Source organism: Leucoraja erinacea, chromosome 12, assembly GCF_028641065.1.
Source record: "Leucoraja erinacea ecotype New England chromosome 12, Leri_hhj_1, whole genome shotgun sequence".
NCBI classification, from domain to species: domain Eukaryota; kingdom Metazoa; phylum Chordata; class Chondrichthyes; order Rajiformes; family Rajidae; genus Leucoraja; species Leucoraja erinaceus.
The window spans coordinates 50,222,247-50,244,227 of NC_073388.1; the positions used below are offsets into that span (position 1 = coordinate 50,222,247).

Consider the following 21,981-nt stretch of genomic DNA (forward strand, 5'->3'; position numbering starts at 1 on the left):
GGTTGATCATGGCGCAAATCAACTCCTACCTCGACAAAAACCTGGACCCACTGCAGTTCGCCTACCGCCACAACAGATCAACGGTGGATGCAATCTCGCTGACTCTCCACTCCGTTCTGGACCAGATGAAGAACAAAAACTCATATGTCAGGCTGTTATTCATTGATTACAGCTCGGCATTTAATACAATCATCCCCTCCAAGCTGGTTACCAAACTCTCAGAACTGGGTCTCTGCACATCCCTCTGCAATTGGATCCTCGACTTCCTCATTCACAGACCACAGGCTGTTCGTATTGGTGGAAATGTGTCAGCCTCGATAACAATCAGCACGGGAGCACCTCAAGGCTGCGTGTTCAGCCCCCTGCTGTACTCACTCTATACTCATGACTGCGTAGCCAGTCATAGTGCGAACTACATCATCAATTTCGCTGACAACACCACTGTTGTGGGACGTATCACTGATGGGGACGAGTCAGAGTATAGAAGAGAGATCGACCGACTGACCAAATGGTGCCAGCACAATAACATGGCCCTCAACACCAGCAAAACCAAGGAACTGATTGTGGACTTTGGAAGGGGTAGGATGGGGACCCACACTCCCGTTTATATCAACGGGTCGATGATGGAAAGGGTCAAGAGCTTCAAATTCATGGGCGTGCACATCTCTGAAGATCTCTCCTGGTCCGAGAACACTGATGCAATTATAAAGAAAGCTCATCAGCGCCTCTACTTCCTGAGAAGATTACGGAGAGTCGGTATGTCAAGGAGGACTCTCTCTGACTTCTACAGGTGCACAGTAGAGAGCATGCTGACCGGTTGCATCGTGGCTTGGTTCGGCAACTTGAGCGCCCAGGAGCGGAAAAGACTACAGAAAGTAGTAAACACTGCCCAGTCCATCATCGGCTCTGACCTCACCTCCATCGAGGGGATCTATCGCAGTCGCTGCCTCAAAAAGGCTGGCAGCATCATCAAGGACCCACATCATCCTGGCCACACACTCATCTCCCCGCTACCTGAAGACTAAAGACTGCAACATCCAGGCTATTAAACACAACTCAAACAAAATTCTGAACATTAACAGCTCATTATCTGTTCATTTGCACTTTATCTGTTTATTTATCCATGTGTGTATATATTTATATAATGGTATATGGACACACTGATCTGTTCTGTATTCATGCCTACTATCTTCTGTTGTGCTGAAGCAAAGCAAGAATTTCATTGTCCTATCTGGGATACATGACAATAAACTCTCTTGAATCTTGAATCTTGTTCGGCACGTGGTCCTAGGAGGTCCTATGAGGTCACTGGAACTCTCCTTCATGCTCGAGGGTAGTTCCCGCATACTTGCGGCCTCTGTTTGGTTAAGGAAAATATTTCAGCATGTTGAAACATTTTCCGCAAGTAAAAATTGGTTGGCATGGTTCTTTTGAACTCGTAGTGCAGTGGAGTGGGTCGCTATGTAGGTATAGGCAGTCGAGGGCAGCCGTAGACAATCTCCTTTGCTGACCAGGCATTTGACTTGACATTGAGTTTTCAGGACCAAGGAAAACCGACCGGTAGGTTAAATGCCCGCTAAATTTTATTAAACATTGTCTGACTTCTTAAAAGTGTCGCCACTCATTCTCCGTCCCTTATCCCCCCCCCTTTCTCTCTTTCCCTCCCCCCCTTTCTCTCCCCCCCCCCCCTCTCCCCCCCTCTCTCCCCCCCCCCCCCTCTCCTTCCCCCCCCCCCCTCTCCCACCCCCCCTCCCCCCCTCCCCCCCTCTCTCCCCCCCTCTCTCCCCCTCTCACCCCCTTTCTCTCCCCCCCGAGACCTCTCTCCTCACCCCCCCTCGCTCTCTCCCCTCTCTCCCCCACCTTTCCCCCCTCTCTCCCCCTCTCTCCCCCTCTCTCTCCCTCTCCTTCTCTCTCTCCATCTCCCTCCCCCTCTCCCCCCCCCTCCTCTCTCCCCCTCCTCTCTCCCCCCTCTCCCTATCCCTCTCTCCCTCCCTCTCTCTCCCCCTCTCCCTCTCTCCCTCCCTCCCTTTCTTTCTCTCTCTCTCCCTCCCTCTTCTCTCCTCTCTCCCCCTTTCTCTCCCCCTCTCTCTCCCCCCCCCCCTTCCTCTCCCCCCCTCTCTCCCCCTCCCCCCCCCCCCCCCTCCCCCCTCTATCCTCCTCTCTCCCCCCTCTCCCCCCCTCTCCCCCCCCTCCCCTCTCCCCCCCCCTCTCCCCCTCCCCCCCCCCTCCCCCCCCTCCCCCCCCTCCCCCCCTCTCTCCCCCCCCTCCCCCCACTCCCCCCCTCTCTCCCCCCCTCTCTCCCTCCCCTCTCCCTCCCTCTCTCCCTCCCCTCTCTCCCCCCCCTCTCTCTCCCCCCCCCTCTCCCCCCCCCTCCTCCCCCCCCTCTCCCCCCCTCTCTCCCCCCCTCTCCCCCCCTCTCTCCCCCTCTCTCCCCCCCCTCTCTCTCCCCCCTCTCTCCCCCCCTTCCTCTCCCCTCCCCCCATCTCTCCCTCCCCTCTCTCTCCCCCTCTCTCCCCCTCCCTCCCCCTCTCTCCCCCTCTCTCTCCCCCTCTCTCTCCCCCTCTCTCGCCGCTCTTCCCCCCCTGCGCTCACTAAAAAACTTATCGTACACTGTGCAGCCATCTTTTACCTTCCTGCTCATCGCGGGTGCAAATTTCAGACTGCACTCCCACGCTTTCCCTGGCGCCTGCCTTTGCGATGTGTTTGTGTGTGTGCGGTCAATCCAGCTCGCGGTTTGGTCGCTGACAATTGATCCAGCTCGAGTTTTTTCAGGCGAGTGCCCCTCAAGCTTGAAGGTCGAAGACAGTCGCTGAAAAAACCCAGTGTCATTGCCTCTAGTCATGTTCAGTCTTCAGTCCTTCAGTTACTGTTCCATAGTTTCTTTGTTTTATTGGTTATGATGTGTTCAGCTTTTAGTTCAGGTCTGCAGTTATTTTAATGCTTTGCTCTGATGCCGTGAACTGTTTGGCTTGAATAAAGTTTTAAAACACTACGACTAGACTAGCAAATCATTGCAAATTCAGTGATCCCACACTGCATTTGGAGTAGTGTGTTCAGTTTTGGTCACCCTGCCATCGGGAGGATCATTTAAAACTGAAAAGAGTGTAGAGAATATTCATGAGGATGTTGCCAGGACTAGATGCCTGGAGTGTGGGCTCGGACTTTATTCATTCGAGCGTAAAGCTGAAAGCAGAAGTGAGAGGGAACTTTTTCACACAGAGAGCGGTGGGTGCCTGGAACGGTTCTGCCAGAGACAAATGGGATATTGGCATTTAGGAGGCTTTTTAATAGACGCAAGGGAATGGAAGGGTGTGGATCACGTGCAGGCAGAGGAGATTAGTTTAATATGGCATCGTATTCAGCATGGACATTGTGGGCCGAAGGGCCTGTTCCTGTACTGTACTGTTCTCTGTGCATTCCTTAACCATGCAAGTTGTCAACAACTTGAACATTTCTAGATCATGATTATTGATGGCAGCTTTTATTTCAAACTTATTGAATTTAATCATGTGATGCAACATGTATAAACATCAATAGGCCAGGTGCCAAGACAGTCATTTAATAGTTTCACGCATTTGCTTACGTATCCTACTGAGAAGGAGATTGCATTGAATTTGATCTGATGCTAGCTCTTGAAGCTTGGACAATGCTCTTGCTTCAGTTCTGCTGCGCTATAATTTTATTTTGCAAAGAATCACATTATGTGTGACGTGCAACTGTGTAACGGAACAAAACTCTATTCCTACTTTTCAGTCAAACCCTTTGCTCCTGAAAACCTGGTGGTGAATGCCACGAAAAAGTACGGGCTCAGCCTGAGTTGGGTTTCCACGATGCCAAAACTCGAATGCGTGGAGTTTGAAGTCAGGTACCGGAATAACAAGGACAAGGAATGGCAGGTACAGAGTGGCAGTGACTTTAAGACTAACGGTGACTTCAGGGGCAGCACGGTGACACAGAGGGAGAGTTGCTGCCTCACAGCGCCAGAGAGCCGGGATTGATCCTGGCTATGGGTGCTGTGTATACAGAGTTTGTACATTCTCCCCGTGACCGCGTGGGTTCTCTCCGGGTGCTCTGGTTTCCTCCCACATCTCCAAAGCCATACAGGTGGGTAGGTTAATTGGCTTTGGTAAATTGTCCCTAGTGTGTAGGATAGCTGGTCGGCGCGGACTCGATGGGCCGAAGGGCCTGTTTCTGCACTGTATCTCCAAACTAAACTAAACTAAGCATTTCCATGTAATCGTTAATAGTTATTTTATAACTTTGTGGATAATTAAACATTCTCTGCTGTTATTTTCAACATGCAGGGAAATGTTCCCACCCACATTGTTGAGGCCAAATCATGGGAGATTTATCTTCACATCTTGACCCCGGCTATTTGGTTGTTAACCTCTTTCAATAACTTGCTTTTAAATAAATATATATTATTGAGCAAAACTTGGCTAATTGTAATGGAAATCAAAAAAATATATGCTCTAAATTATTCCTTAACTGAATTAGATCCTCAAAAATAATGCACTCCACAGAGGTACAGGTTTGTAGGTTAATTGGCTTGGTATAATTGTACATTGTCCCTAGTGTGTGTAGGATAGTGTTAGTGAGCGGGGATCTTTAGTCAGTGTGGACTCAGTGGGCCGAAGGGCCTGTTTCCATGCTGTATCCCTAAACTAAACTAAACTAATGAAAATCAAAAAGAGCTGCAGATACTCCACATCCAAAGCAAAACAATAAAAATAAAAATATTAAATTGTGCTGGAAATTCTCAGCAGGTTAGATTGCACCTCAGGGAAGACTTGCCCCTTCTTCTGAACTGGGATGGAGAGAATGGAACCTTGTTAATCTGGAGTTTGTTAATCTGTGGGGATAGATAGGTCAGGGAAAGAAGACGTCCCTGATCAGGTAAGACTGGTGTGAAGATGGGGTTAAGTTTCAAACAACATACATTAGGTTATCTAGTCATTCTTTGACAGTCCACTATATTGATGTGGCCTCCTCTACATTGTTGAAATGAAGCATTGACGACGCGACTGTTTTGTGTAGCGCCCATGCTCTGTTCGTAATAGTCACCTGGAACTTTTCATCACGCCTTTTTAACCCTCCTTATTCCCACACCAACCAGTGTGTTCTTGGCTATCACCATTGCTACACCTCGCCCAATGCAATTTGGAAAAACATTTCATATTCCGCTTGGGTAGCATACAAGCCAATAGTGTGAATATTGAATTTTCCAATTTCAGGTGACCAGTGTATCACCAGTGTGTTCCTGCCATGCACACTAACCCTCCCACCTCCCTTGTTTTCTTTCTCTCTTTGATCACCTCCTCCCTCATGTTCCATCAGCCCATCGTCCCCTCCCCATCTGCTTCCATCTGTCACCGGCCAGCCTCCATCCCATGTCCTAGCCACCTCAACCTCCCCCACTGCTAATTCCAATTCCCTCTATGATGCAATTCGACACGATATAATTTTATTCATCCCAGGACGGAAATTGATTTGCCCAGTCATAAAACACAAAATACATGAAACATTAAATTAAAGTGATGAGTAGAAAAGGTTGGGGATGTGCAAAGATTGGGGATGGGGGGGGGTCAGTCTCGGTCTACCCCACGACAGATGGGGCAGGAGTTGTACAGTTTGATAGCCACAGGGAAGTAGGATCTCCTGTGGCGTTCTGTCCTGCATCTTGGTGGAACCAGTCTGTTGCTGAAGGTGCTCCTCAGGTTGACCAGTATGTCATGGAGGGGGTGAGCTGTAATGTCCAGGATGCTCCACAGTTTGAGGAGCATCCTCCCCTCCAAGACCATCTCCCATGAAGCCAACTCCGCCCCCAGGATGTAGCCACCCTTCTTGATGAGTTTGTTAATCCTATTGGCTTCAGACCTGATTCAGAATCTTGGTGTGAAACATCGACTTTTGCCTCTACAGATGCTGTTTGACCCATTGAGCTCTTCTGGCATTGTATTTATTTTTGTTCTAGTTCCATCTAAACTCTCATTTGTATTAGTGCTATAATGTCATTGAGTTTTGTATGTAGATTTCAAACTTCACATTTGCCACATTCTATTTTTTTAATCACTTCGCCACATAGAAAGCTACTGTCATGCAACAAACAGACTTCAATTTGGCAAGTGTGGATCCAGAGAAGCTCTACACCTTTCAAGTGAAAAGCAAGATTAACAAATACTGCGGCACGACAAAATTGTGGAGTGAGTGGAGTCTCCCTGGTTACTGGGGGAGGAACGACACCCAAATAGGTAAATTAAACACGTATGTAAAGCCATTGACAAAATCTTAAGAAAATGTATTTTAAAAATCCTTTATTCTGAAGCCATTCTGGTAACATGGATGCTGCAGCTACTGGGAACCAATAGTAGAAAATCTGACCAAGGGTCTCGGACCAAAATGTCACCTATTCCTTCTATCCAGAGATGATGGCTGTCCCACTGATTTACTCCAGCATTTTGTGTCTATCATGGTGGGGAGACATAGGTGAGAGTCCAGGTGGAGGCACAGGAGTGCAGTAGGAGAAGGGGGTGGAGTTGGAGAAAAAGAGGAGGGAGGGAGAGTGGTTGTAGTTGACTAAACTAGCAATAGTAAGTGATATTTGGGAGGGGAATGATATAGAGGAAGCCTGGAAGACATAATTAAACAGGTAAATAAATGGTACACGAAAAAGCTGGAGAAACTCAGCGGGTGCAGCAGCTTCTATGGAGCGAAGGAAATAGGCAACGTTTATATGAAATAGGCAAGGTAAATAAATGGACCTAGCCTCCAAAAATGATTCTACGTGCTTTGTTTAACCAGAGTGGACAAACTCTCCAAAGCTTAGCATCTCCAAACGTCAGGACATTTATTATAGTGATTCCTTAAAGACTGATTCTAATTTCAATGGGCGGCATGGTGGCGTGGCAGTAGAGCAACTGCCTTACAGCGCCAGAGACCCGGGTTCCATCCTGAATAATGATCAACAAGTCGGGGAAATCTGTTATTTAGGGATAGGGTTAAAGAATTGAAGACATCCGGAAATGTATGGAAGAAACATTAAGAATATCCAAAATAAAGTAGAGAATTTATTATTTTGTCTTACAGAAGATTCAAAAGACGTAACCCGCACGTATATCACTGTGATTTCCCTCGCTGGAATAATCATACTTATGATTTGTTTAGTAAGGAGTGAAAGGTAAGATTAAAAATATTAGTGTTGATGTAAAACGCTGTGCCATATCGTTCTGCTACTGGTGAACCACCTGGGGTGCACTATTAAGGGCCTGTCACACGAGCATGCGATTGCATGCGGCGAGCGCGACCAAACCGGAAGCGGGGGCCGCGCGGAGGTCGAGTGATCCCGGACGAGTTGACGTGAAGTTCGAAGGTCTCCAATGCAGGGGAATCTTGTGCAGACCACCAGAGGTTCCATGTCTTCATAATGAGTGCGCTCCCCTCTGATAGAACGACTGTATGGAATTGTCGTCCCTATATAAAGTATCAGGAATAGTTTCTGTCCCTGAGTAACACTGTTTAAGAAGGAACTGCAGATGCTTGTCTACCTGAGTAACACTGTAGTAACTGCACAGCAGGAATTCAGAGAAAAGCTCACAGATGGTACAGGTCAATCCATATCAACAAGGCTAAAGCATTCTACCTCAAGGTATGAAACAGCGTTGCTTTGTTAAGTTATTTTAACTGCTCCATTTCCTCAAAAGATCAAATATGCCACTGTGTGGTCCCTCCTGTAAGCCCAGCTGAGAAATACTGTAAGTATAGGCTTGATAAGAAGATGTAGTTTGATGCCAATTGATACCTTGTACTCGATGTCTGATTGTTCCGATCCGTTCGTGTGCTACTCCAGTTTATGATCGTGACAAGGTTTAATCATTCACATTTTTCTCGAAGGTTGAAAGTGATTATCATCCCAAAGATTCCGAATCCAGGCCGAAATTTTGACCCTCTTTTTAACAACCACAATGGGAACTTTCAGGTAAGAAGAAAGGGAAAGAAACTGGACTCTACTCACCGAAACAACATCATTTCTACCTCCTGGCATTTAGAGTGGTAGCTACGGGATGTATATTGGGGCAGCAGGGGAGAAAGAAACGGTGGAGCAATCTTCCATATGGTACCTTGATCCAACTCCCTCAGTCTTCAGTCAAGAATTAGGCTCATCCTATCTGCCTAACATAGTAGGAAATAATGAATAGATTTGATGAGCGTTGGGTAGCATTGAGGTAAATTGGGAATTATGTCTGAAAAGTTGGAAGTTAGCGAAGCGATGTCAAGCTGAAGAAAGTATTTAAAGTGCTGGAGTAACTCAACGTGTCAGGTAGCATCTCTGGAGAACATGGACAGGTGACGTTTCAGGTCGGGACACTGCTTCAGTCTGAAGAAGGTTCTCAACTCGAAACGTCATCTATCAATGTTCTCCAGAGATACTGCCTGATCTGCTGAGTTGCTCCAGCACTTTGTCTTTTTTTTTTCTTCTTCTTCTTCTTGCATATGGCGTGCACAGCCTAAAGTTGTCGGACAACTTGTTCTATTTGATCTTATTTGATTGTGCACGCCGGGTTGATTGCGTTTGTCGAAACAGGGCCGACCACGTGAAGGTTGTAATCTTCCACCTCGTCTTTTTTTTTTAATAAACCAGCATCTGCAGTTCCTTGTTTCTGAGTACTTTGGTTTTATATTTTGAAGCATTAATATATTCTGGTGTGCAGTTTGCTAAGTCACATCAAGCTGCAGAATAAAATGTTTGAATGCTCCTCGGGTCATTCAGCTACTGATCAACTTTAGACATGCTCAGCTCAATTATAGATTAGAACAAAGCATAGAAGACTGTAGAGGAAATGTGGTCAAATTGAAATAGGGTAGTCTCATTTTTTAAATCCCCTTCAGCCAGATTTTACCACTCACCTACAAGGTAGGGACAATTTACAGTGGACAATTAGCCCACCGACCCACAAGTAATTGGAGTTTGGGAGGAAAGTGGAGATTCTAGGGGAAACCCAGATGATCACAGAAAAACATACAAACTACACAAGGGTAACATCAGAGTCCAGGATTGAACTCACTTGACATAGCAGCTCTACCAACTGTGCCATCATGTTACACTGGGTAAGTAAATCTTAGTCCGACTTGTGGGAGCAACAGAGGTGTCAACAGAATCTACATTCAGTTCACCTAGTGATGACCTTTCTGTCCTGGGCCTCCTCCATTGTCAGAGTGAGGCCCAATGCAAATTGGAGGAACAGCACCTCATATTTCGCTTTGGCAGCTAACAATCCAGCGATATGAATATTATTTCTCTAACTTCAGGTAACCCTGGCAACCCCTCTCTCTCCATCTCTCCCCCACACAAGTCATTGTACCATTTCTAAAGTCGTCTTGTTGAGTCTCATTGTCTGTAACTTGTTTTCACTTAGCCCACAGTTAACAATGACCTGTTTCCTTTATCATTGTTACTTTTTTACACGTCTTTCATTCATTTGTTCTATATCTCTCTACATCACCGTCTGTATCTCTCATTTCCCTTTCCCCTGACTCTCAGTCTGAAAAAGTGTCCTGACCCGAAACGTCACCTATTCCTCTTCTCCAGAGATGCTGCCTGACCCACTGAGTTACTCCTGCATTTTCTGTCTATCTTTGGTTTAAACCAGCATCTGCAGTTCCTTCCTGCACAAAAGAAAAACTGTCTGGTGCGACTGAAAATGAAATTGAACTTGGAATTTCCTTCACTTGCTACAGTTTATAGTATATCCTGCCCAAACCTCAGCCGACTGTACTGTTGCATGTGGTTTCTGCACAGAGACAAGGTTTGGTTGCTTTCACAGAAACAAATCGTTAGAAAGGAATGCACAACCCTCCACTTGTAATTCCGAGGGAAAGTAATTATTCTTCACCAATAAAGGTCATGTTGGGAAGATTATATATTAATCATTGTACACTGTCTTTACAGACGTTGGAGGAGATTGTATCTTCCTACCTCCAGTTGGAAGGAGTCAAAAAGTATTGAGCCTCCCACCTCTCCTCCCATTTTTTGCCGGAGCCTAGATTCCTGTTTGAATCAGCTGGTAGATTCAATAATCACATTGGGAGCTTAAAGATAGATGGAAAAGATTTCTTTAGGATTTTAGTTTAGTTTAGTTTAGAGATACCAAGCAGAAACGGGCCCTATGGCCCACCGAGTCCACACCGACCAGTGACCCCCGCACGCTAACACTATCCAACACACACTTGGGACAAAGTTTTACATTCATACCAAGCCGATTAACCTACAAGCCTATACGTCTTTGGAGTGTGGGAGGAAACTGAAGATCTCTGCCAAAACCGACGTGGTCATGGGGAGAACGTACAAACTCCACACAGACAGCACCCATGGTCAGGATCGAACCCGGGACTCTGGAGCTGTAATTGTTGTAAGGCAGCTACTCTACCGCTGTGCCACCAAACTGCAGTGGCATTTTGTTCATTCATTTCTGGGATCTGGGTGTCATTGTCAAGGCCAACATGGGTCTCCTATCCCAAAATCATTAGAAAAAGTGTGAATGAGCTACCTCAGGAGCCATTGCAGATCTTGGGTATGCAAGCAAAGAATTTCAGATTTTCTTGGCACATTTGACAATAAAGTAGTCCATCCTATTCCTGATCACTTGGTAAATATCTTCCCACTATGCCGAAGGGTAGGAAGTTCCAGAACCTAGGCCTAGCAATGATAACAAAGCAGCCATATGCCTCCAAGCCAAGATGGTGTACAATTTGGAGGGGAACCTGCAGTGGTTAATGTTTCCATGAGCCTGTTCAGGATAGATGTCATAGATCTGGGCAAGTGCTGGTGGAGTAGCCAAGGCAAGTAATTGCAGTCCACTTTATAGACGATATACAATTGGACAGAATATATTGGTGCTGGAGACCATGACTCTTTTGAGTAGTGGATGGTGTGCAACATTTTTCCTTTAGTTTAAACTAAAGATACATTGCGGGAATTGTCCTTTTGGCCCAACCTCGCACACTAACACTGTCCTACACACTAGGGACAATTTACAACTACACCAAACCAATTAGCCTACAAACCTGTACATCGTTGGAGTGTGGGAGTAAACCAGAGATCTCGGGGAAAACCCACACAGGTCACGACAATTAATTATATAGACATGTAGAGCAAGTTTTTTTAATACTCAGTGGTGAGTACCAGGAGCATGCGGCTGGGAATGGTGGTGAAGGTAGATACCAAAGGGTTAGGCACATGGCTCTGCAAGGATTGAAGAAATATGGATTATGTGCAGGCAGGTAAGAATTATTCTTGGCATCATGAAGATGCAAGGAACTGCAGATGCTGGATTACAATAAAAGACACAAAGTGCTGGAGTAACTCAGCAAGTCAGGCAGCGTCCCAAGAGAACATGGATATTGACGTTTTGGGTCAGGACCCTTTTTACGACTGAAGAAGGGTCCTGTCCTGAAAAGTCACCTATCTACTTTCTCCAGGTATGCTAGCTGACCCGTTGAGTTCCTCCAGCACTTTGTGTCCATTCTCGGCACCATATTTGGAACAGACATTGTGGGCTGAAGGGCATGTTCCTGTGCTGTACTGTTCTATGTTCATCCCTGTATTGGTATTTATGTTCTGATCGAAAACCACAAGTTTAAAATGTCAAATTTCTCTCTCCAAACAAGCTATCTGATCTGTTAAACATTTCTAATGTTTTCGGTATATATCAGGTTTCCACCATATGTGGTTTTTTTTTAAATTGCTTTCAGATTTTGTTTTGCATATTTTCTTCAAGTTTAATCTCCTTTTAGTGTCAATAGTGCTGTAGAGTCCGCCACATTCCTATTGATAAATACACAGTCAAGAGCTATTCAGGCTAAGTATCTGGATGGTCAAATACTCAAACTGGATCAGCAGGGGAACTTCCACAATTGGTCTCAAAGGCCTGGGGTTGAGAGAGAATTGCTGGTCAACATTCATGGTTTTTTAGCAATATTACTCACTAAAGCAAATGTGTGGTTGGCACTAGAGAAAGGTGAGATTGCACCTTGCTTTCAAGCTCTTTGCAGTGCACTGTCCAGAGGAGGCACTGTCCAGAGGGGGCACTGTCCAGAGGGGGCACTCTCCAGAGGAGGCACTGGCAGCTGAGGGCTACAACCCATTGCCTCACATAATAGAAACATTGAATCGTAGAAATGATGTGCAGGAGTAGGCCATTAGGCCCTTCGAGCTCGCACCACCATTCAATATGGCTGATCACATTAAATCAGTACCCCTTTCCTGCTTTCTTCCCATATCCCTCAATTCCGTTAGCCCTAAGAGCTATATCCAACTCTCTCTTGAAAACGTCCAGTGAATTGGCCTCCACTGCCTTCTGTGGCAGAGAATTCCACAGGTTCACAACTCTTTGGCTAATAGCAAGGAGCTGCAGTTGCTGGCTTACCAAAGACAGACACAAAGGGCTGGACTAACTCAGCAGGTCAAGCAGCATCTCTAGAGAACATTGATAGGTGGGTTGGAACTGAAGAAGGTTGCCGACTCAAACGTCACTTATTCATGTTCTCCAGAGATGCTGCCTGACCCGCTGAGTTACTCCAGCATTGTGTACCATTCATTGCTTCATCATGTCGTTTGGGGAAAGGATGGGAATGTCAGTGTATTGTTGGGCATTGATTTTTAAGCCGAACCTTGAGGGTTACGGATGTCAGTTACATTATTGTGGGAAGGGTAGACACAGAGAGGAGGACCATAATCTATCAGTCCCATATAGGCACATTTTATTTGTTTTTTCAGAGGGTTGCAAGGCAGCATTTCGGGGTGCATTGAATGGATGGGTAAAAACTCATACAGGAAAAAGGAAGCAAACATTTAGCATCAGTTTAATCTAGTTTAGTTTAAAGATACAGCGCAGAAACAGGCCCTTCAGATCCACTGAGTCTACCCTGCACATTAACACCACCTGACACACACTCGGGACAATTTACTTTACACCAAGCCAATTTACCTACAAACCTGTACGTCTTTGGAATGTGGGAGGAAACGGAATATCTCGGAGAAAAACTACGCAGTCAAGGGGAGAATGTACAAACTCCTTACAGAGAGCACCCGTGGTCGGAATCAAACCCGGGTATCTGGCGCTGCAAGCGCTGTAAGGCAGCAACTCTACCGCTGCGCCACCGTGTATTGTTGCACCAATAGTAGAGAGGCATCATCCATGCAGGTGTAACTTCAATAATATTTGTGGGATTTAAAGTGTTTCTACAATACTGTGGTAGTTCACTCACCCCAGCATGCTAAAGCTAAGAACATATGCAATTTACACTGGTCTCTAATCTTTTACTCATTACAGGATTGGCTTGGGGTCTCAAAGGACACATTGGAAGGCCTCAAATCAAGCTACCATGAGAACGTGTGCATTGTGAGTGAATCCCCACTTGATGCCACCCAGAGTACTATCCATGGAGGCTTCTATGAGCAACTTGGAAGGACAGAGATCCCAGGGAAGACCTTCAGTCCTGACAACATGGAAGAGGCTCATCCAAGGTTCACCTTGCCTGCAACATTGTTTTCTGACATTGCAGTTTTTGTAGAAAGCAGTAGGTATGAGTTTAATGAAAATATTTTTATGAAAGTCTAGTACTTGTGATGTTATAACATTGGGGAAATCCCAATTATGGCAGTCAAAGATCATTCTTGCAGGATAAGGGGGAAATCCTTTAAAACCGAGATGAGGAGAACTTTTTTCACACAGAGTGTGGTGAATCTCTGGAACTCTCTGCCACAGAGGGTAGTTGAGGCCAGTTCATTGGCTATATTTAAGAGGGAGTTAGATGTGGCCCTTGTGGCCAAGGGGATCAGAGGGTATGGAGAAAAGGCAGGTACGGGATACTGAGTTGGATGATCAGCCATGATCATATTAAATGGCGGTGCTGGCTCGAAGGGCCGAATGGCCTACTCCTGCACCTAATTTCTATGTTTCTATGTTTCTATGAATACAATCAACAAGACTGAACTAATGCAATGTGCTTAACCGGTACATATTGTAATAAGTTTTGTCAGCTTATGAAAGGGAAGTGGCCAGCCTTCCAGCCTTTCTCCTTCCACTGCCATTAGACCTTTTTGTCCTTCCCCAACATTTTACATTTATGCTTCAAATTTATGGCAAAGTATGTCTTCTCTTTTCACCTCCGAGTACATTTAATATTCAAAGAGTTGGACAACTTTTTCACTTCTCACATACTCCAGATCTCTTTTTTTAGATCTCCAGACTCAACAGTATTCAGTTTCTGGATGAATTAAATAGTATTTTATTTTTCCCTCTCTTTTTCAAGTTGGGCTTTGTATTGAATGGTGCTGGAAAGGAACATCACTCTTGGGATGTGCGAGGCCCATACGCCCAAGTCTTTCATCTAATTGTTTTAATGGGCAGCTGGCCAGCAGTGCATTGCTCACTGTTGTCTGTCAGTGCCATCAATTGCTGACAGTTTCCAACTGGGAAATCAGCCATTTGGCTTTGAAGTATTGAATGAGTATTTTATGTTGATTTTTAATAGAATGATCATCTTGAGAAAGGGAATTTATTTTTGATCTATCCTGTTATAAAAACATGGAAAGAGGGACCATACAGAATTAAATGCAAAATAACAAATGGCAAGTGGTGTGCTTCTTGGCTACGTCACATCTCACAAATCGAGCAACATTTGTAGCTGTCAAAGTGTTAAGGGTAAATATTTTGTTTGATTCATGAAATGTGTCACAACTTCAAAGCACACTGGTACCATTCTGCTGCATGTAACGAGTAGGAAGGAACTGCAGATGATTGTTTACACCAAAGATAAACAGAAAATGCTGGAGTAACTCACCAGGACAGGCAGTATCTCTGGAGAGAAGACATGGGTGACGTTTTGGGTTGAGACCCTTCTTCAGTCTGTCCCGCTGAGTTACTCCAGCATTTTTTTGTCTTTGCTGCACGTGACGTTGTATGTAATGCTTACATGAGACTTAAATTGAATGTTTTTTTCCCTTTATTTCATCTTCTGTTGAGGCTATAGCAACACCAAGTCTGGCTGAGGAGGAAGACAGTGAGCAAGAACTGACTGAAAGGAGACGGACAGAAAGAACGAGTGACCAACAGAATGAATGGGAGTCATTCAATAGTTACTGTGTGGTAGTGTGACAAGTGACTTGCACAGGCTGTAGCAGCTTTTACCATGCAGTTTGATGCTAAATTAACTAAAGCTTTTGTTTTGCATGTTTCATTATTCTGTAACGCTGTCTTCATTATATTTTTTAAATTTGTTTATGCATTTGACGGCAATTTAATTTCTTTCTGAGCAGAGCTTGTAAAAACGCTTCAAATGTTTTGCTTTTGAATAAACCATTTATTGATGACTTGGCACTCATTTCAAATGTTGGAATCGATATAAACTTTAGAACGCGGGCAAAATTGGCAAATAGCCAAAGGCAGCATCGTGTTTGGGTCTTTCTTTCAAAGTCTATTTGACCAGGCAAAATAAATTAACCTAGAATCCTGAAACCAAATTGGCAATCTTGATCAATTTACAGGGAGAATTTAAATAAATAAAAATGAATTTGTTAAAAAAAAAAAAAGACTGTTAATAGAAACAATCATTTCTCTGGCTGGTTGTTGCAGCAAATCAAATGAAAATTCTACTATTTTCTTTGTAGGCAACATCTTTGTTGATTAGAAAAATACCTTGAAATGAATGTATTTTCCAGCTTGCTTTTGACTCCTACGTGGACACCATGCACTTAAGCAAAAATAGCTATGACTGAGTAATGTCGGTGAAAAAATCTGGATGTTCATGCAGATTTGAGCAACTGCTCCATCTTTCAATAAAATAACTTAAGAAAGAGGACTGGCAGACATCCCAGCAATGCACCATATGTTAAATCCTCCTTTTCTTTCTGTAGAGACTTTCCTTCCATAGATTTCACTCTGCATATTACACAAACATAAATTGGTATGTATTGCCAATAAAGCATGGAGAGCATGTTTAAATTGAAAGACCGATAGTTCTCGCTGACAAATCTGAATAAACAAGTTTTGAAATGCCTTTAATGACAAATGAAAGGTTGACCTCGGTGTGATAAATAGGCAAGGGAGCAGGGAATCTACTGACATATTATCAATCAAACAAACACCAAGCTCTCATGTGAAGCATTACTTTTCCCAGGGCTGTGAGTGTTTTCAACTAGAACAGAGAACGGGACTTTGTTGCTGTCAGGACCAAGAATAACTCTATAAATGGTTTCTTTCTTTTGTGGTGCATATTTACCGCGTGTCGGTTTTCCCCTGCCTTGTGTCTTTCATGGTATGAAAACAATTACCAAGCCGCCACTGCATTGTAAGGAAAGGCTTGCATTTATATTGCAGCTTGCACGGCCTTCCAAAGTCCGAACAGTGAAAGACCTGGATAGAGTGGATGTGGAGAGGGTGTTTCCACCAGTGGGAGAGTCTAGGACCAGAGACAATGGCCTCAGAATAAAATAAGAATCCAATAAGATGAGATAAAAAGAGCGCTCAGTTTAATAAAAGTGCTGATCCAGGTTCAGGTAATTTACTAACTAGCCATAAAGTAGTTAATTAGGTAAGAGATTAAAAACCCGTGCAGTTGTAGTGGAGCGGCCTTGCTGAGGTGAAGTGCCTTGGTGAGTAAACTGTGAGTCTTTTGCTCAAGAGTCTTGCCTTGGTGAGTAAAGGGCCTGTCCCACTTACGTGTCCTTGGCACGCAAATTGAGGCGCCCGGGCATCGTATGGCCACACGGGGCTGGTCCCACTTCGAAGCGCGGAGGGGTATGTAGTTGTGCGCTACATTGCGCGGGGCTCCGATTTTTTGAGCGAACTAAATCTTTGCGCGGCAATGGCCTGTCACATAACTGACGGCTAAAGTGGGACAGGCTCAAGACCCAGGCACGACGCAACATCTCACCTCCAACACAGCAGCAGAAGCAGGCAAAAAGATCGCCGAACTCAGCCTGGGGCTCACGGCCATTGCGGTCCGGATCCGCCCCCACTTCTACTCCCAGAGCGAGGCCAAAAAATTGAAGATCGACACAAAATCCAGACTGAAGAAGAGTTTCGACACGAAACATCACCCATTGCTTCTCTCCAGAGATGCTGCCGGTCCCGCTGAGTTACTCCAGCTTTGTGTCCATCTTCAAATGACGTCACACGCTCCAGAGGGCTGTACATGCGCATGAAATCGCTCATAACCTTCGTGGGACCGTCGTGGCTCAACGCGACCACGAGATCGGGTAATTTGCGTACCAAGGACACGTAAGTGGGACTGGCCATTCAAGTGTGAGTCTTTGGCTCAAGAGTCTTCGTCGAGGAGACTGAGGCAAGGAGATTACACTTGATTTGAAAGCTGTGATTTTTTGTCCACTGAAGTAATGGCAGGCAAGTGGGTGCAGTGTGTTTCCTGCAGGATGTGGGAGGTCAGGGACACCGCTGATACTGCTGGAAGCCACACCTGCAGTAAATGTGTTCCAGGTGCAGCTCCTGAATAAATGTGTTGGGGAACTGGAGCAGCAGTTTCTGCAACACGAGTTTACGGAATTGGGTAGAAGACTGAAAAGCAGGACCTGCAGGATAGTAATCCCAGGATTGCTTCCAGTACCTCGTGCTAGTGAAGGTAAGAATAGGAAGATGGAGGATATGAATGTGTGGCTGAGGAGCTGGTGCAGGGGGGCAGGGATTTACATTTCTGGGTCATTGGGGTCTCTTCCGGGGCAGGGGTGACCTGTATAAAAGGGATGGATTGCACCTAAACTGGAGGGGGACCAACATCCTAGTGGGAAGGTTTGCTAATGCTACATGGGAGGGTTTAAACTAGATTGGCAGGGGGTGGGATCTTGTGCAGGACAGGGGCATGTGAGAGGCTAGAAGTTGGTATGGAGGGTGGTGTGGGAAAGGTTAGTGGACAGAACAGGTAAAAAGCCGGAGAGCGAGGAAGGGGGGTTGGTTTAAACTGCACGTATTCTAATGCAAGGGGCTTGATGGGTAAGGCAGATGAGCTTAGGGCATGGATAGGTACGAGCGACTGGGACATTGTAGCCATGACTGAAACCTGGTTAAGGGAGGGGCAGGACTGGCAGCTCAATGTTCCAGGGTACAGGAGCTTCAGGAGAGACAGGGGTGAGGAAAAAAGAGGAGGGGGAGTTGCATTGTTGGTTAAGGAGGATGTCACGGCTGTGTTCAGAGGTGACATTACAGACGGTTCTTCTAGTGAGGCTATATGGGTGGAGCTGAGGAACAAGAAAGGGATGATCACCTTGTTGGGGGTGTACTGCAGACCCCCAAATCGAAGAACAAGTGTGCCAGGAGATTGCAGACAGCTGTAGGTCAAATAAGGTTGTTGCAGTAGGGGGGTTTTACTTTCCCAATTTAGACTGGGAAAATCATAGCATGAAGGGTTTAGATGGGTCGCAATTCCTCAAAGTTGTTCAGGAAAGTTTTCTTAAACATGTGAGAGGGCAACGCAGGATCTAGTATTGGGAAATTGGGATGGGCAAGTTCATGAAGTGTGTGTGGAGGAGCCTTTTGGGACCAGTGAGCATAGTTCGATTAGGTTTAAGATAGTTATGGATCGGGATGGAGAGGGTCCACGTGTTACATTGCTCAACTGGGGTAAGGCCAACTTTGAGGGTATGAGAGAAGGTCTCACTCAATTTGACTGGAGCAGGTTATTTGAGGGGAAAGGAACATCGGCCAAATGGGATGTTTTTAAATGTGTGCTGAAGAGAGCTCAGGATGTATACATCCCCGTTAGAGTTAAGGGCAAAGCAGGCAAACGTAAGGACGTTTGGATGACGAAGGAATTTGAGACGTTAGTCAAAAACAAGAAGGATGCATGGGGCTGGTATAGGCAGCTGGGATCAAGTGCATCCTTGGAGGAGTTTCAGGAACTAAGGAACAAACTAAAAAAGGATTTGTTTAAGAAAGGACTGCAGATACTGGAAAACCGATGGTAGACAAAAAGCTGGAGAAACTCAGCAGGTGAGGCAGCATCTATGGAGCGAAGGAATGGATGATGTTTCGGGTCGAGACCCTTCTTCAGCTTCGGAGACAGGAGGAGAACTTCTTCAGTGAAGCTGAAGGTCTCGACCCAAATTAAAAAGGGAGGTCAGAAGGGCAAAAAGGGGCCAGGTAGCATAAAAGGCAATCCCAAAAGATTTTATAAAATACATAGGGGGGGAAATGGGTAACTAGAGAGAGAGTGGGACCTCTCATGAATAAAAGCAGTCACTTCTGTGTGGAGCCACAGGAGATGGACAAGGTCCTCAATGAGTATTTCTCCTCTGCATTTACCGAGGAGAAAGACAGTAGGACGGAGGAAATTGGAGCTGGAAGTATCATGCGAGCAGTCAGGGTTACCGTCGAGGAAGTACTGAAGGCACTGTCGTGTTTGAAGGTAGACAAATCTCCTGGGCCTGATCAGATATAGCTGAGACCATATCGGGACACTAGAGAGGAAATTGCGGGAGCCCTGGTTGAAATTTATGAGTCGTCCTTAAATGCAGGATAGGTGCCAGAGGATTGGAGTGTGACAAATGTTGTACCTCTTTTCAAGAAGGGCTGCAGAGAAAATGCTGGGAACTATATGCCGGTGATCTTAACATCTGTAGTTGGTCAGTTACTGGAGAGTATTCTGAGGGATAGGTTATACAGGCATTTGGATGGGCAAGGGCTGATTAGGGATAGTCAGCATGGTTTTGTACATGGGAGGTCGTGTCACACAAATCTGATTGATTTTTCTTGAAGACGTGAGCAAAAAGGTTGATGAAGACAGAGCTGTAGATGTTGTGTACATGGACTTTATCTAGTAAGGCGTTCGACAAGGTGCAACGCCTTACTAAAGGTTGAACAGGTACTTTGGATCCGTCTTCACTAAGGAAGACACAAACAATCTCCCTGATGTTCTAGTGGCCAGAGGATCTAGGGTGATGGAGGAACTGAAGGAAATTCACATTAGGCAGGAAATGGTGTAGACTGATGAGACTGAAGGCTGATAAAACCCCTGTGCCTGATGGTCTGCATCCCAGGGTACCTAAGGAAGTGGCTCTAGAAATTGTGGGCGCATTGGTGATAATTTTCCAATGTTCTTCAGATTCATGATCAGTTCCTGTAGATTAGAGGGTAGCTAATGTTATCCCACTTTTTAAGAAAGGCGGGGGAGAGAGAATACAGGGAATTATAGACCAGTTAGCCTGACATCGGTGGTGGGCAAGATGCTGGAGTCGATTATCAAAGATGTAATAGCGGCACATTTGGATAGCAGTAACAGGATCGGTCCGAGTCAGCATGGATTTACGAAAGGGAAATCATGCTTGACAAATATTCTGGAATTTTTTGAGGATGTAACAAGTAAAATGGACAAGGGAGAGCAGTGGATGTAGTGTACCTGGACTTTCAGAAAGCATTTGATAAGGTCCCACACAAGAGATTATTGGGCAAAATTAGAGCACATAGTATTGAGGGTAGGGTACTGACATGGATGGAGAATTGGTTGGCAGACAGGTAACAAAGAGTAGGGATTAACAGGTCCTTTTCAGAAAGGCAGGCAGTGACAAGTGGGGTACCGTAAGGCTCGATGCTGGGACCGCAGCTATTTACAATATACATTAAAGATTTAGATGAAGGGATTAAAAGTAATATTAGCAAATTTGTAGATGACACAAAGTTGGGTGGCAGTGTGAACTGTGAGGAGGATGCTATGAGGATGCAGGGTGACTTGGACAGGTTGGGGGAGTGGGCAGATGCATGGCAGATGCAGTTTAATGTGGATACATGTGAGGGTATCCACTTTGGTGGGAAAAACAGGAAGGCAGATTATTATCTGAATAAGGAGAAAAGGGGAAGTACAAAGAGATCTGGGGATCCTTGTTCAGTCACTGAAAGTAAGCAAGCAGGTACAGTGAAGAAAGCTAATGGCATGTTGGCCTTCATAACAAGTGGAGTTGAGTATGGGAGCAAAGAGGTCCCTCTGCAGTTGTACAGGGCCCTAGTGAGACCACACCTGGAGTATTGTGTACAGTTTTGGTCCCCTAATTTGAGGAAGGACATTCTTGCTATTGAGGGAGTGCAGCTTAGGTTCATGAGGTTAATTCCCGGGATGGGGACTGTCATATGTTGATAGAATGGAGAGGCTGGGCATGTATACACTGGAATTTAGGATGAGAGGGTTTCTTATTGAAACATATAAGATTATTAAGGGTTTGTACACGCTATAGGCTGTACACATGTTCCCGATGTTGGAGGAGTCCAGAACCAGGGGCCACAGTTTAAGAATAAGGGGTAGGTCATTTAGAATGGAGATGAGGAAAAGCTTTTTCACCCAGAGAGTTGTGAATCTGTGGAATTTTCTGGCTCAGAAGGCAGTGGAGGCCAATTCTCTGGATGCTTTCAAGAGAGAGTTTGATAGAGCTCTTAAAGATAGCGGAGTCGGGGGATGTGGGGAGAAGGCAGGAACGGGGTACTGATTGTGGATGATCAACCATGATCATAGTGAATGGCAGTGCTGCCTCGAAGGGCCGAATGGCCTACTCCTGCACCTATTGTCTATTGTCTATTGTGCCGCATGGTAAGGCTGCTCTGGAAGGTTAGATCGCATGGGATCCAAGGAGTGATAGCTGAATCGATAGCAAATTGGCGCAATGGAAGGAAGCAGAGGGTGATGGTGAAAGATTGCTTTTCAGTATGGTGGCCTGTGACTAGTGGTGTGCTACAGGGTTTGGTGCTGGGCCCATTACTGTTTGTCATCTACATCAATGATTTGGATGAGGACATATAGGGCAAGATTAGCAAGTTTGCTGATGATACAAAATTTAGTGGTTTTGCAGATAGTGAAGATGGTTGTGAAAGATTGCAGCAGGATCTGGATCGATTGGCCAGGTGGGCTGAGGAGCGTCGGGTACTTTTTGGTGCCACTGTTTCGGTGCCGCCGTTTCGGCACCGCTGTTTAAGCACTGCTGTTTTT

The 21,981-nt window shown here is 45.4% G+C and overlaps 2 protein-coding genes across 2 annotated transcripts in view; one reads left to right on the forward strand and one right to left on the reverse strand.

Moving 5' to 3' along the window:
* LOC129702355 (cytokine receptor common subunit gamma-like) overlaps positions 1-15,380 on the forward strand; it is a 41,595-nt gene extending 26,215 nt beyond the window's left edge. Inside the window, exons 4-9 of the mRNA XM_055644123.1 lie at positions 3,754-3,896; positions 6,086-6,251; positions 7,087-7,177; positions 7,891-7,975; positions 13,329-13,575; positions 15,031-15,380. Of these exons, the coding sequence (XP_055500098.1) occupies positions 3,754-3,896; positions 6,086-6,251; positions 7,087-7,177; positions 7,891-7,975; positions 13,329-13,575; positions 15,031-15,155 (857 nt within the window). The 3' untranslated portion in view covers positions 15,156-15,380. The remainder of the gene's footprint in view (positions 1-3,753; positions 3,897-6,085; positions 6,252-7,086; positions 7,178-7,890; positions 7,976-13,328; positions 13,576-15,030) is intronic.
* Positions 1-21,981, reverse strand: part of cnpy3 (canopy FGF signaling regulator 3) — a 184,814-nt gene that overhangs the window by 85,516 nt on the left and 77,317 nt on the right. The gene's annotated exons all lie outside the window — the stretch shown is intronic.